The sequence below is a fragment of the Copidosoma floridanum genome, unplaced genomic scaffold, assembly GCF_036245765.1.
Source record: "Copidosoma floridanum isolate Cflo_tuat_1 unplaced genomic scaffold, Cflo_Japanese_pri ptg000019l, whole genome shotgun sequence".
Classification (NCBI taxonomy): Eukaryota; Metazoa; Arthropoda; class Insecta; order Hymenoptera; family Encyrtidae; genus Copidosoma; species Copidosoma floridanum.
The window spans coordinates 10959009-10974401 of record NW_028321896.1 but is presented as its reverse complement, the minus strand read 5'-3'; the positions used below and the strand labels follow the sequence as shown (position 1 = coordinate 10974401).

The 15393-nt window shown below is 37.8% G+C and overlaps 3 protein-coding genes across 3 annotated transcripts in view; 1 reads left to right on the top strand and 2 right to left on the bottom strand.

The window, feature by feature from the left end:
- The first annotated feature begins 3438 nt into the window (after positions 1–3438).
- Positions 3439–15393, top strand: part of LOC106644544 (uncharacterized) — a 96902-nt gene continuing 84947 nt past the window's right edge. The window contains exons 1-6 of the mRNA XM_014360106.2: positions 3439–3815; positions 8729–8838; positions 8918–9129; positions 9206–9388; positions 9473–9616; positions 10710–10803. Of these exons, the coding sequence (XP_014215592.2) occupies positions 3619–3815; positions 8729–8838; positions 8918–9129; positions 9206–9388; positions 9473–9616; positions 10710–10803 (940 nt within the window). The 5' untranslated portion in view covers positions 3439–3618. The remainder of the gene's footprint in view (positions 3816–8728; positions 8839–8917; positions 9130–9205; positions 9389–9472; positions 9617–10709; positions 10804–15393) is intronic.
- LOC106644545 (cellular retinoic acid-binding protein 2-like) lies at positions 7733–11452 on the bottom strand. The gene is made up of 5 exons (XM_014360108.2): positions 11284–11452; positions 8544–8658; positions 8293–8468; positions 8109–8216; positions 7733–8032 (listed from the first exon to the last, which is right to left on the bottom strand). Exons 2-5 carry the CDS (start codon positions 8611–8613, stop codon positions 7973–7975), a joined length of 414 nt encoding a protein of 137 aa, XP_014215594.2. The 5' UTR covers positions 8614–8658; positions 11284–11452; the 3' UTR covers positions 7733–7972.
- Positions 9640–10335, bottom strand: LOC111643575 (cilia- and flagella-associated protein 299). Its single transcript, XM_023391678.2, has one exon. The coding sequence runs from the start codon at positions 10333–10335 to the stop codon at positions 9640–9642; it is 696 nt and encodes a 231-aa protein (XP_023247446.2).

Genomic DNA, 15393 nt, shown 5'->3' with positions numbered 1-15393 from the left:
AACGAAATATTGCAGGTTGTAAAACTGGCACCTTCTAGTGGTTTTCAAGATATTCTTTTTCCAACGGACGCACACAAAACTGTTACAAAAACGATCATCACATTATACATGGTAAAAAAAATAGATTATTTATCTATACAGTAACCATGAAACATATTCCAACAACATTATTTATCCATTACTTCGTCTAGATCTCACTTGCACAATTGATCCAATTTTATTATTTTTGATTATTACTTTCAGAAAAACGACACTCTATACAATGTCAACGGCGGTTCTATCGACAAACGCTGGTATCAGATATGGATATGATGGTATGTGACGAGAGTCTGCTTTTTCCCGCCAGAAGTGAGTATACCGAATCTGCCGTCGTCTTATTGCGAGTTTGTTGACCCTGAAGAGCAAGAGAAAGAGAACGCCCGGACACATTGTGATGATCGATCGGATACAACGAAAGGTAATGAGATGCCAACGACCGAGGTCAGAAGGTCACGTGCTCGCATTTTTTCTTAACGGCTTCTTTCTCGGTATTTTCTTTCCACTCGAGTCGAACCCCAAGCAGCGGACCAAAGACTTCAAGGAGAATAGCTTGGTATACCTTGCGATTCGTGCATATACATAATTTACCTGCAGGTTCTAGTGATCAAAGTTTGAAGACTCATGTGTGTATGTGTGAGCGTATTCACGAGAGCTTCAATAACTTATGTTGGACCCAATAATTGCGTATCGTAAAAAATAAGGGTACCGGAGCCACGTATTTAGCCGTAGCAGTAAACTCGCAAGCGTTTACCCTTCCGCGCCCATTCATTATCCAAATAAATATGTGCACATAAAATGTATACGTAACAACAGGTTTGAGCGCACATTATGATTATGTATTGTATTTTTTACCCCCCGAGTTGTAAAATTTGCCGAAAAAAAAAAAAGAAAAAACAAGTAAAAGGTTGTTTTGCATAAGCTCGCGGTAAGTAACTCAAGCTCGTGATTTGGTGCTTTACCAAACGCGCACGTGTATAGAACTTCTCTGCACGGATAGCATATATTTTTCGAATACGCTTGCGGCACACTTTTTTTTTTTTTTATTTGTACCGTCCACCATGAATTCTCTTCGAAAAGGAGGAAACCTGCTTTTACGGGAATTCTTTTAAAAGTCCCCGCACGTTTCCTTCTCTTTACTTTTACAGTTTGACAACTGGTACTGTCCGATCGGATGATGAAAAGTCCGCGAATTGGAATTTTCACATTGTGTCATTGGCCTCGTTGAACCAATTGCCGTACGCGTGCATCTGTTTCCTTCAACAATTACGTTCTCTCGAGTTGCACGAGCTGATGTACAAAAATACATACGTGACATGTGTAACATATGCATCTCGTATCAGCTGTGCCTAACATATACTACAAAAGAAAAGATCTAAATATATATAGTTTGTGAGAGTCATGCATTATTAAAAAAAAAAAAAAAAAAAAAAAAAAGTATAAAAGGTAACTTGTAAAAACATTTTTTTCTTAGGAAAGCACGAAAGCTCGTGAAATGTGCATCCAGTGATTCATGCGGTTAGTTGACTCACTTACTTATAATTGTAACTCACCAATGGATGGCGAATGAAAAAAATTAATTTTTTTTACGTTTTAGGATCGCACATGATAAAGCGCTAAAATGCATCCTATAGATATATAGGTAAAACCACATTGACATACGGCTACTCTGATTCTCACACCGATGCTAAATGGTATGCATGTACACGTATATTATTGGTACTTACATCACCTCGAAGTACTACCATTACCGATGGCATCGAGCAAAAAAGAGGACTCTCAAAAAGTAAAGCGACATTGATTTGCTTTCGGGTAGAATTTAAAAAAACTTTCCCGACTCGCCAATATAAGTGCCAATTTGGGTCTTAATTGGGCCATATGGTCTACGTGGGCCAAAAGCATCGTGCTCTCCTCTTTATTTTGAATAACGGAAAAAAAAAAAGACGGCTTGTCATATGCAAGTCCGTCCGTTTCATCTGCGCGAAAGATCGTTGTACGCATTCATGGCACTTGCGTTGTGATGTACACATTCCGTGCACGAAACCCATAATTACACAGTCCAGAGTCGCTGCCTCCGAGCTCCTCGTCTGCACACATTTTTTGTCTCGTCTTTTTCATTCTCTATAGTACGTAATTTTGTATCTTGCATGCATGACTCACAATTGACCCTACAGTACTTAAAACAATTTTTTTTTTCCTTTTTTAATACTTATCATCGAGTCCTCGCACATCTACTTGTGATACGCAATGTTGGTGGGAACATGTATGCAACGATTAAACATTTTAAATGAAAATCGGTGAGTGAGCTATGGACGGAGCGAATCGAATTAAATTAGGTGTACGTAGGAGAGCGGAGGATGACTGCGTCGATGACACGTAAAGCAGCGAAACCAATCTTTTGTCCAATGACGTAACAAGATACACTTTTTTTTTTTTTTTTTACTTTCTTTTATTCTCGCATCAGTAATGTTAACTATAAAAAGTTATATTGAAGGAATTACTTTTTTTTATAATTAATCATAATACGTCACAGTGAACACCCATGATGTTTTTATAAACGTAGCTTTTTACACGTGGAGACAAAATATTACATGAAAAAATATGAGCCATAAAATAAGCTCACCCAACGTTATAAAAATCTCCAAAATAGACTTTTAAACTGCGCTTCTTGTTAGCTTGGCAGTCTTGACCTATTACATATGTACATAAAACATTGTTACATTGATCAAGAGGACGAGTGGAGGGAGAATATAAAACATAGATATACAGCGAAATACATTACATTCCGATTAATGAACGAGCTGGAAAACAGTCGTGCCTGGAGTTCGTGGTGTGTGCGCACTTACTATAATAATTTTATCATGTTCATCCATTGACGCGCCTGATAAATTAAACAAAAACTTGTTTTTTCATTATTGTAGGGTTGCATAGAAAAACTAAAACAAAATATATTTATAGTATAACTCTAGACTGTAAATTAACGCATTTTTTTGTACGTATACTTACTTATTATGTTCATATTTTCAGCTCTCAAAGGGCACATAGGTGCACAGTTATAAGTGTTTGCTCGCATATTTTTTTTGTGGTGACATCAACAAGTGCAAGAGTAAATTTAGAGTTGAAGCAAATTTTAAAATATTGAGAAAAATGACTAATAAACAGGTAGAACGTCAATAACAGAGTTTTATATTTTTGGAACGTTCGACGTCTCTCTGGTTACTTTTTCGTTCTTGCAGAGGAGAGGCACAAAAAGTAACTAAAACTGAGTGTGTACGCGCGAACGTACGCGAACGCAAGCAAGCATCGGTACTTTTGTGGCAAGAGCCTTAAAGTCGTATATGTACACATGCAGCAAATTTTGTAACAGTAGTGCGGTGCAGTCTACCAGTGCTCTTCCTTTGCCTTTCTCGCGTTGACTCGTTCGCACAATATATGTATATCAGTTCCCCTTGAGTGCCAAAAGTGTATAGAATTGTTGAGTGATTAATTGTGCTGCCGGTGGTTGATTGATTAATTGCACTTGCTCGTCGGAGAGCACAAGATAGACGGAGGAAGTGAAGGTACATCATCATCAGCATCAACATGATGGACATGGCGGCAATGGATTTCTCGTACGACGGTGACTACCTGGGCGCGTACCGGTTCTTTTTGGAGCACTTTGTGGCCAACGTCTGCAGACCCGACGACCAACTGCCCGTCAGCATGAACCACAAGGAAGTCTTGGAGTGCGAGGTCGTTGGCGAGATCGCCAATATAACCCTCCAGCACTTGAATCAGAGGTGAGCTCTCATGTGTTATGTACACGCTCTTTTTCTCACCCTATTTTGTAGTTTGTTTTTAGTCTTTTTTTTCCTTTTCTTTTTTTTTTTTTTTTTTTTTTTTTTTTCCATTTCATTCACAACCAACATGATGGCCCTTGCTTTAGAACTTTTAGGCCTACTCTTTCATTTACTCGAGAGCTCCTTGCTGTTTTGACATTTTGGCGGGAAGTTGTTTTCATCGTGAACATACTTGATGCATACTTGATACGATTTATGTGTGTAGTGTATCATATGTTTGTCTACATTCCACGTTAACTAAAAAAAAGGACTCTGAGAAGGGATTTGTTTTGTTGGTGTTTTTGAGGTTAAGTGTAGGTAAATGTACGCTGAACGTCTAAAAATGAACAAATTTTATAAGTATTCACTTTAGTTTTTCTTTTTTTTTTTCTTAGGGTGCAGTAACATGAAGTTTTTAACTTGCCAGACTCGCCAAAAGCCCGTGTGAGTACAAGAGAGAGAACATAATATATTATCTTGCTTCTCTCTCTCTCTCTCTGTCTCTCACTCGCAACAGGAACAGCATCCTGACGAAAATTTTTTAGCAAAACCGCTTCAGTTAGTCATAGCTAGAACACGTCTAGATATATATACCTACTTACCTATAGGTCAATAAACCATTGAAACGTCAAATTTTTCGCTATAAATTAATAACGTATTCAAAGACAACTTTTATTTTTGCTTCCGTGCTTTTTACAGTTTTCACTGACAATTTTATTATGATTTTTTTTTTAAACAGTTTGATTCCTTTAAAAACAGTTTACAGAAGTGTTTTTTTTTATCCGTTAACTTGTTACCCAACATCATAAATATAGCATTCTCTTATGTATAATACTCTATAGAGATACAGTTTGTTGGACCTATACAGTTTTTTAAGGTATTTTTTCAAATTTTAATTGAATGTTTTTTATTACTAGCGTACAATTAGGTCTCTCTTTCGTCACTTAATGATTATACTTATTGTTTTATCTTTAATAACACAAATGTTTTTGGATGACATTAGTTTGATCACATTTGTCACCAGCTCGAAAAAAAATGCTTTTGAACAAAACATCAAAATAAAGGTACTACAATGAAAAAGTGACTTAACAATTTTCGAATATTTTTTTACTTCTTGTTTGAAATGATTATCTCCCTCACACCCAGATTTTCATCACTTAACTTGAGATTAATGCTCAAGGACAGGCAAGACACTCCCCTTGATATCTTGGTTTTATTTATTTGATATGTTTTATCAAGCAAACCTCTATTGGTTACATATAAAAATGAAGTCACTTTTGACTTTAAACTTTTGATCATGAAAATATTTCGATAAAAAAAAGAAGTTTCAAACTTGACTTTTTTCCAATATCACATACATTGACCTTTGGGAGCGTGGTTTTAGCATATATTTATACCACCTGTGACCCATATCCTTTCGATTTTCCATACCACGTGATCTATCTACCAGAGTTTAAATTTCGGGATGAACCCACACTCCTCATCATCTAAAAAAATTAAGCGAAGCGCTCACATTTATATTTCGGTAAATTAACAATATGGTTAATCAAATTAAACAAGTATACATGAAAAGCTTTGCGAACGGAAGGTACAAAATAGTGTAGTTTCGCGTAATTTTCTTATCTTATCTCCATATCCGCCTCTCCCTCTCAAGAGAGAAAGCTCTGCAAACGCTTCCAGCGTGTGCATTAAACCTTACCACGGGTCTCTGTGTCTCTCTCTCCTCCGCTTCGCCAAAACAAAAGCCAAGATCTCCTCTTTCGCCTACGAATCGCAAAGCACACACCTACACCCACCACGGGGTGTACCTACACCGCACACGTTCTTCTTCTATCTCCCTCTTTCGCCGTGTGGGCGAAAAATTATATAGATGCACGCTTCCGGCGTGGCGTAAGAGGCGGAAACTCGCGCGTCGCTCTCACGTTGTGCCGAGTGGGAAAAAAAGAGCACCCAGTGAAAATCAAATTTAGAAAAAAAAGGAAAGGAAAACCCGAAAACTTGCCGGTGTATTTTTTGTTGCTCTCGGAAGCATAAGTATTTTGTACGTGTAAAATAGAATAGAAAAAGGGAGCACGAGAGAAGAATGCATTATTCATAGGGCATAGCAAACTTGCGCGTGCGAAACGGTATAGTAGGCCATCAGCCGTGGCTATAAGAAGCGCTTCCTTCTGCGCGCCTTGTATGTGTATACTAGAGCTGCGCTTTTTTTTATGTTGACGTCGTCCTGTTGCACGTTTTTTGCGCTCTCGAACGCTCAGCCGATTTTCTCCTTGACAACACATTCGACACGATGGAGATGGCTGAACGAGATTTTCCGAGACTTTTTGTTTTGTCTGGCCCCTTCCTTCGTTTTTTGCTCCCAAATTTTGTCAATAATGATACAAGTACTTTCATAAGAAAAGAAAATTAACTATTTTAGCAGTTTATTGCATGACATGTAGATGATCGGTGCGTTTAAATGTACATCCCACAAGTTGCGAATTCCGTGAACTCGCATGAATTTGGTGATTATAAATTGAACCAGAAGAAACGAGAAAATTACTCATGTTGAAGTTTAAACGCATGGATACTAAAACGATAGTTTACAGATAAAAAATACATTGGTTTTTGTATTTGCGCCAAACTTTTTGGAGCACATTAAATTTATCTAGAGTATATACACATTCGAAATTCCAAGAATGAATTTTATAGATTAACTCCATCAAACTCCTAACGTGCGACGAAAGTCAAACAACACACATGACGAAACTTAGTTAAATGTTTGTCGCCTCAAACCATTTTCTTTTTTTTTTTTTTTTTTTTTTTTTTTTTGTTCCTCTTACGATTTTCGTGGCTATTAATCTTGTACATCAGAGCTTGGTTCTATTTTTAAAAATTGTCACTTTGAACGAAACGACGAAACAAAAGATGTAACGTTGCGCAACCGAGTTTATTTTCTCTGAATTGAAAATTTTACGCTTCACCCGACTCCTCTGTTTTTTCGTACCGTTTGGCACGGGCTGGCGAGCTTCTAAAACGGAAGAAAAATGCCGAATTTTTCCTCTTTTGGCTCGGCTTATCTATATAGCGTAAAGTGAGTACACTGGCAAGTCGCACCGAGCCAGTCACGAGCGGCAATTCCTCTTTGAAGAGATTGCGTGTGCACATTTGCGAGCGAAAAAACACCCAGCAAAGCGTATACGCTCGTTTCTTCTCTAGTTTTTCTTTTTTTTTTTTTTTTTTTTTTTTTTTCATTCATTTCGACCACTCCTCCGTGGTCAGTTATACGCGTGTACATTATGGCCTAGGCGCTCTAAAATTTCCCATACGCGCCTACACGTACACATTTTGTACCAGTTGGAGTTATTATTTATTTTTCCTTGCTTCATGCTCGCGTGGATTTCTCGTAACAACGCACCATGCGGCACCATGCCTCTGCTGCTGAATTATGATGAATCGAAAGTTGTTTTTTTCCCCTACATCGCGGTACTCACTAGCTATAGCGGCTACTGTTTCTTTACTCAACATAATAATCATCAGATCTGTGGTTATTCAACAACTGGTCGAGTTTTTGATTTTACGATATTCCGTTGAATGTATCGTACGCAGTTGAGGCAGCGTTGTTAAATTGTAGCACGTAGTTACACGTATATGATATGAGTTTTCTTATTTCATGGAAAATTGCTAAATAATGAGAGTTTCCCGTTACTTTCTCCCGCTTTTACGTTAATCAAAATTTTAAATAAATTTCATTTTCCCGCCAACGGTAGGAATCTGCATTATCAGTGGTAAATCGTTGTCTACCTTACCGATATCGAGAAGCACAATTTTTAAATCATATCTTTCATTTATCAATTTGCGTATCACATTTATTACACGAATAATTCTAGATGCTCGGATTATGGTATCAAATAGTAGAAAATGTATTAAAAAATATTTAATATATATTAATATATAAAAAAATTAGAAATTTCTAATATCGAACTTGTAAATCATTTTGTCGTAAATTTTTTTTTTTTTTTTAGCAAAGCTTGATAGTATTAAATTGTAATGGATTCAAAAATCACTGAATGATTTGAAATCCATTTTGTGCGTTTAAAGAATGTAGTTTATCATAGGGGTAACGTGTGATGTAATTTTTAAGGGATTTTCTGGAAATATCGCTTGGCTGCAATTCCACTTTCTTCGTGAGTCATAGTCTGCAATAACAAAAAATTACTATCACTCATTGTGCGTACTTAAGGTTATTACACCTTTGAAAAAACTCTAAATTACCAAAATTATTTGATCATCTTGGAGCTCATACTTCCTCGTTACTTTAGTGTTGTTTGGTCCCTCAGATTTAATCACCAAACTTCCATCTTCCTCCAAAGATGCTACATTCTACAAAAAACGCATCAAGTCCTGAAATTATTATTGCTCATTTGAATAGATAACCAGTAAATGGTTGATACTCCACTTTTAAAGTAACTCCTGCAGGCATTGATTCTTCAAACTCTTCTCCTATTTTGAATGTCAATTCCACTGTTCTCATCATAGTGATTATACGGATTGACCACTTGTCATCTTCAGCTTTAGAAATTTCAAGTCTGGGACTTGTCATTGACATCATTTTTCGAGGAATATATGGCACTCCTATCAAATGTTGCGGTATTTTTACTTCAGTATAACAATAAAAAAGAGAAATTGTAATCTTAAATTGAACCTTACCAATTACTTTGAAGTACTCATCTAGATTCTCATTTTTAACATGTTGATAATTTCCAACCAGAGAAGCCATATTTACTGTTTTGAATTGAGTAGTAAATCCTTGTGTATTTGGTTTCTAAAAAATAATTAATATCGCTTAGAAATAGTATGAGGTACAATTTTTAATTATACTATTTTTGTTTCAGGATATGTCCTCCCAGTTTACAGGCCTATTTGGTAAAGTTAGTTATAGAAGAGTGTAAAATAATGTTCAAAAAACAGCCAGAAGAATGTGGCTATAAACCTCAAGAGAAAAGTAAGTTTTGAATATTTTCAGTACAATATTTAACTTGACAATGTGCGAGTACTGTACGTAAAAACATTTTTTGTTTCAGATTTTTCCTCATTAAAATTAATGCAAGCTGTTACGAATAAAGCGAATGAAATATGCCAGCGTTACTTGGACAATAGTAGATTAGCGTTACTGCCTCCACCTCCGTCCACTCCGCTACCATTAACTTCCTCTTGGGCAATAAAGAACAAGAGAAGAAAAATGGAAGATCGTTCTGTAGTTTTACATGATCTACACACTATGTTCAGTATTAAGGTATCGCTCCGTTTCTGTTCACCTTGTACATTGTGTAACTTTTACGTGATTTCTGAGAAAAAATTTTTATTTACAGGATGAAGCTGTTGTTAATTATTATGCAGTATTTGACGGTCATGGCGGACCAGAGGCTGCGGTATATTGCGCATCGCACCTTCATCAGTATTTAGTAGAAAGTCCGTATTATCCTGCAGACCCAGAAAATGCCTTACGCGACGCTTTTAGGACTACAGATTCTAGATTTACAGAAACTCATTCCGTTAGTACTATTTTTTCCATAATTACGTTTACGCAAACGAATTTTCGTTGTAACATTTTGTTTGTACCTTTCTTTTTATTTCAGGACTCAAACGGAGGTTCAACTGCCGTGTGTGCATTATTGTATAATAGAACTTTATATGTTGCCTGGGCAGGGGACTCTCAAGCCGCCCTAATTAGGGAGGGAACTGGTATAGAATTGACCAACCCTCACAAGCCGCAAAGAGCGGTAAGTTCGAAAAACTCACTTCCTCATGATCCTACTCGAAGACTGTAGTCGTAAAGTACAACTGGGCCATATATAGGGCTGTGAATCGCTGTACGCGAGGGATATGATTTTTCTGTTAAAGTAGGGCTTACATGTACAAACTTTAAATTGTGAACGTTTTGAAATGCAAGACCATTTTTGTTATCGACAATTGGTTTGAAATTGGGTGATTCGTTCAAAATTAATTTTCCACTCTTATGATTTAAAAACGAGAGATCGTTCTTTTTGGGCTTTATTCGTTTGGTGTTCATAAAATACGGCATCCAGTCTTCCGCTTTCAATCTGTAACTGTAATCAATAAACGCAGACACTGGCGACTGAACCTTTCCTGTGTATTGCATGAATATTATCGTGAAAAATCTGCCGATGCGATTAGCTCGTTCACGGAAAGCTAGTTCTTTCAATAAATTATCATCCAGAGGTAGAAATTCTGTGCACAGTTCGAGCGGATTTTCTATGAGATAAGTGTAACGTTTGATCATTTTTACGCGTTTGTTGAAAGTTTCTTGATTCAACACCCCTTCGGTATGATAACCTAATTCAATGATTTGACGAGATATGGATTTGCTTCGCAAATGATAAAGATCTCGCGGCGTAATGAACGATTCTATATAATCTTCGAAGGTGTCGTATTTCAGCAAGTCTTGATTTTCACGGATGAAATCGAGCTTTTCAGTCATGACTTTGAATTTTGTTAATTATGTCGAAATGTCATCCAACCCGTTTGATTTTACTTAATTTACTATCGTAACAAATGCAGATCCAAATTGACAGCCGATCTCCGTTCACAATCCAGTACATATTACTATAGAGTCTCTAGTGTCCAGCCGGTAATAATTAAGTTTTTTTGTTTTATTTTCTAACGATTCAAGTAAAAAAATTTCGCAAAATAATAATTAAAAAAAAAAAAAAAAAAAAAAAAAAAAAATCCAATCAATGTAATGTAATTAACATGTTTACCGACTATCTGTCGGTCTTGAGAACAAACATCATGTAATATTACTTCGTAATCAGGACGTAAAGCTGTCACAATTATCATTTCAATTGTTTACAGGATGAAAAACAAAGGATAACTGATTTAGGAGGACAAGTTATTCATTACGGCGCGTGGAGAGTTAATGGCATCTTAAGCGTTTCGCGAGCGTTAGGTAAGTTGAAAATATTTAAGTCCAACTCAATATAAAATTATAAACCAACCAGTTACGTGTGAAATTTCAATCATCAACAAACAACGATCTAAACATGCGTCATTTTCTGTGATGGAAACGGGTGTGCTGCAATTTCACATCATTGTTTATTGATAAATCGCGTTTTGCTACTCTAAAAATTCACTGCAGTACCCAAGTAATTTTACTATATAAGCCCAAACAACCTTTGTGGGAAAAATTTCCACCAAACTGTAGCATCGATCAAAATGAAAGATATTGTTGGGGGAGGAACAAAAAAGTAAACAAAGAACCGATCGCCAAAGATAACACAACTACAATATATATAAAATACACCCACGCCTTCCCACAGGTGTTTGCTCCAAAACTACACCCTTGAAGAAACCAAAGTGACTTACGTTCACCTACAAAGTAATATTATTTCAAGTACGTTATTATAGCGTTATTGTAAAATACACTCACCGGCAAAGATCGATATGAACCGGCGTTTAATTTGCTTTTGTTCGAAAGAGGAAGTCTAATGAAGCCGCAACAAAAACAAGGGGGAGACAGAGAAGAAGAAGAAGTAGTGTGTGACGGGTGTGCGTCCTTGCGACTCTCCGCACAGAGTCTCCACACTTGGCGTGGTGGTACAGTGTGTATTGCGACTTGTACTGTACTGACAGTTGGCCGCCTCGTCTTGCCTCGCCCACCCACCACTCGTGCATAGGTTCGCCAACAGATGGCGACTTGCCTCTGGTTTTTCTGGACCACGGGTTAATCATCGATAGCCTTTTTTCCCAGTTTTACAAAAATACTGAATCTCGATTTGTATAATAATTTGTACAAGGTTACGCGAGCCACAACATGTATACTTTAAAATGTAAACTGTGAAAAAACTAAGTGCCTGGGTATCGAAAAGTGTGAGCTTCGCCAGAACAAGGCTCGCAAGCTCACAACAAGCGATTGACGTTTTGCCATGTAAAAGGTTCCCATACAAAACACGTGCACTCTCTGTAGGATATATTCTCTTTTAACTCTATGTTGTACATTGTTTTACTGCTGCGAGGGTCTCTCTTCGGCTGCGGTATTTCATCTTTCTGGAGCTTCACACCTCGCTGGCTCCTCTAACGAGAATCGCTGCTCTGCACCGTATATTTATGTACACGCGTGCTTGTGTTGCCGATAACGCAGCTGCTGTACAGCAAAAATCCGCTCGTTTATAAGCGCGAAATTCTCTGATTTCGTCGGTACGATAATATTCGCTCCTGTTGCTGGTGGTAACCGGTAGTTTCGGCGTTTAACGATTTCACCTGCGATTCGAAACAATGCTATTCATCCATACGCTAGATAAAACATATCATGTCTCTCGTTTGCACTCCAAGCTGAAAAGTCGATTCGATCGCGCTGTTTCGCGTTTGTGTATTTGTATGTTTTCGCTCGCCACGCCAACCGCGTGAAATCGGCAAATAACGTTTTTTTTCCTTTTTTTTAGAGATATCTAGAAACCGCTAGGAGTTCTCTGTTTACCATACGGTTTTTGCGTTTCACTTGAAAAATGCCACGAGTTGGTGTTATTACCAGATCTATTGTTGCATCGCTAAGAAAAAAAAAAAAAAAAAAAAAAAAAAAAAAAAGTTTCGACCGAATGGTTGTGTTGGTAGAAAATCGGCCGAAAACAGCGAGTATCTTATTTTATATACCCCTCGCCTACGTTATTCGAACGGGGTGTGCTGTATAATATACCGGACCCAGTATTGTGTCAACATAAATGTATTTTCATCGGACACTGTTAGTACCTACAAACGCACCACAAATCCGGCAGATTTTCATCACATTACGTCAGATTGCATCACTCGTCAATAGGCCGTCGTTACTTATCAACGCGGCCATAATTCGATCCCGAGTACAAATTACGCGTTCGACGACAGATTAATTTCAATCAGTACGTTTGTAGGTGCATACACATATATCCGTGTACGAGAGCTTCGTGTCGTATACAAAGGACATAACGAGCACTGCGTGCGGTAAAGCCGAATGGCTTTGCGATCGTCACGATTAATCATGGGCGTAGTATGTAATTATTTTAATTACGTAAAATCATAGCATACGAGCCCTTGCGAACAACTTTTTTGTTTGCTTGAAGAAGAGACGAGTTATCCCGACCTTTGTAATTTTTTCACGCTGGTGTTGTTTTAGTTTGTGACGTACTATATTTGCCGATACACATAAAGCTCTTTTTTTTTAAATAATCACTCTGTTGTCCGTTGAGGTGAAAATCGCAATAAAATTTTTTTAAATTACTGTAACGAACATGAAAAAAAAAAAAAAAAACCAGTGAGATTTGTAATCTAGATGTAACGCCTCGCCGTCGAAAAACGGGACAAGGTTGTGCGGGAAAATGTTGAGCTGTAAAATGGTAAAGCGAACGCGTACAGTCATTAAACAATTATTCGAGAATTCGCACATTAAAAGAATGTCAAGTGTATATTACCTTACACGTTCTTTTTTATGAATTCAATTGTATACAAAATAGCCAGATAAACCAAAGTTTTTTTCCCTACTTTTTCTGGAATCCTTGAGTGAGGGTGCCCATATCTACTCCATATGACAGCATCTTTGTATATTATGGGTATAATACAAGTCTCGCTTTTAGCTATGTATACTTACTCGAGGATCATCCCGATGTAATAGCCAAATGCGAGGCATCGTGTATCTTGTACTTACTTTTGTACGAAAAATTCCGCAAAAATTCATCCTTGGTTGTGCAATTCAAATCAATTGTTTTTTGGGCCTCCGAAATTGATCTTTTATTTATATTACCAACGATGTAACATTCAAGGTCATCCAATTGTTCTTTTTATATCACTTCCTTTCCATTGTATAGCTATCAAAAATTGGATAAAAAAATGACTCAATCAAATGAATTTTTATGAAAATAAGTGTTCAGAATTTATGTTTCACCACACGTAGCAATTATTAGCAGTTGCAAGTTATGATGTCGTACCTCAAGAATGAATAATAATTTACTTGAGAAGTACAAAACAGATGCACTTTAGTGGATTTGCTCGTGTACCCGGGGAAAGGGAGAGTCGAGGATAAAATCAACACGCGCGTAATACTCCTCCTTTATGGGGGTAAGAAAGCGCATCACACCCATCGGTGGGGGAGGCTGGGCAAGGGGAAGAATATCTCGGGTTCTGACCATTTTTGGGGCGGCTCTTTGCGGAGCTCGGAAATTCTAGGCGCGTCGGCGTCGCTCTCTCTCTCTCTCTCTCTCTCCTCGCACGTGTATATCATATATATCCTCATGCCGTTCTCCCTGTACTTACATTCTCCTTTCGTTGCTGACACAATAATACGTGATCCCGCTGTACAAGCATTACATATATATGCGAAATAACGATAAACCGGTGCGTCTCCGTGGCTCGCAGAATAATCAGCCGCTGTGCTACCGATTGTGGTGGATCAACGAGTTTCGCAGTGAACCCACGTGGCTGTCAATGTTCATCGTCATCGTCTCAGAAGTATGATGGGTGCAAAAATGCCAAAAAATACTGCGCGTGCCAAATTTGAGCCCCACCCGCCCGTGAGTGGGGGGAGAAGCCACGTCATCGCTTCCGAGCACAAATCAATACGCCCATAGCTTTCAGGGTATATACAATAGGTACACATATATAAAAAGAAGGCCATGATGATTGGGTAAACCAATTAGCGAAGCGCTCTCGCGTCGAGCCTGTAAAGGCCAAAAATGCCCATCACGTCTCGAGAATATATATATATATATATATTATACGTATATACGGGTACCAAGCGACTACGCCCTCCCTTGGCAGTCACCCCAAAGATCGATACACCCGGCGAGCCTCTTTTCGCCCTAATACTAGCTAAACCCAGTCGGCCAACCTCCTTTCCTCCAATGTTGGGTAAACGCGCGTTATATACTGTACGTGTACCGGTATGTATTTATTTAAATACGATGCTTTTAAGATACACCCTGACACTACACCGTATATCTATAAACGAGGCGATATCGTAATTCGCGACACATTGGGGTACGTATACCTACAGACGCTTCCATATAATACATACTATTATCGGAATGATACGTGCAACAGCTATAAAGTGTTTTTATATACGTATAGACGATCGCCGCGATTAAAATGACCGCCGGGGAGAAGCCTTATTTATATCGAACTTGCTTACCTGAACGTATATAAATATAAATATGTGTACACGCGTAAAGGTATACATGTATATGATAACGTTATGGGGTATGGGTATCTGTACCTATATCTGTATCTTGGTGCATTCTCTCACGCCAGGCCGCACGCATCGTTCGGTTATAGATTCCAATTGCACCAGCATAGGCAGAGAGCCCCATATTATATGCTGATCATGTATACGAATATGTATATAATACATTTACCAGTTTATTTGTGTGTGTGTGTGTATGTGTGTTCGCTTATAATAACCGGAAGTGCCCACGCTGGTTTGGCGCCATTATTAAAATGAGCCTACTCACTTGTTCCACCTATTTCTCTCTCTCTCTCTTGCGCGTATAGGTATATATAAAAAGCCTTACGTGTAGAC

Coding starts and splice junctions, on each gene's coding strand:
- LOC111643575 (XM_023391678.2), bottom strand. CDS start 10,335: ATGACTGAAAAGCTCGATTTCATCCGTGAAAATCAAGACTTGCTGAAA.
- LOC106644545 (XM_014360108.2), bottom strand. CDS start 8,613: ATGGCTTCTCTGGTTGGAAATTATCAACATGTTAAAAATGAGAATCTA. Junction 8,469..8,543: donor TGAGTACTTCAAAGTAATTG/GTAAGGTTCAAT, acceptor AACATTTGATAG/GAGTGCCATATATTCCTCGA. Junction 8,033..8,108: donor AAGATGATCAAATAATTTTG/GTAATTTAGAGT, acceptor TTGTTATTGCAG/ACTATGACTCACGAAGAAAG.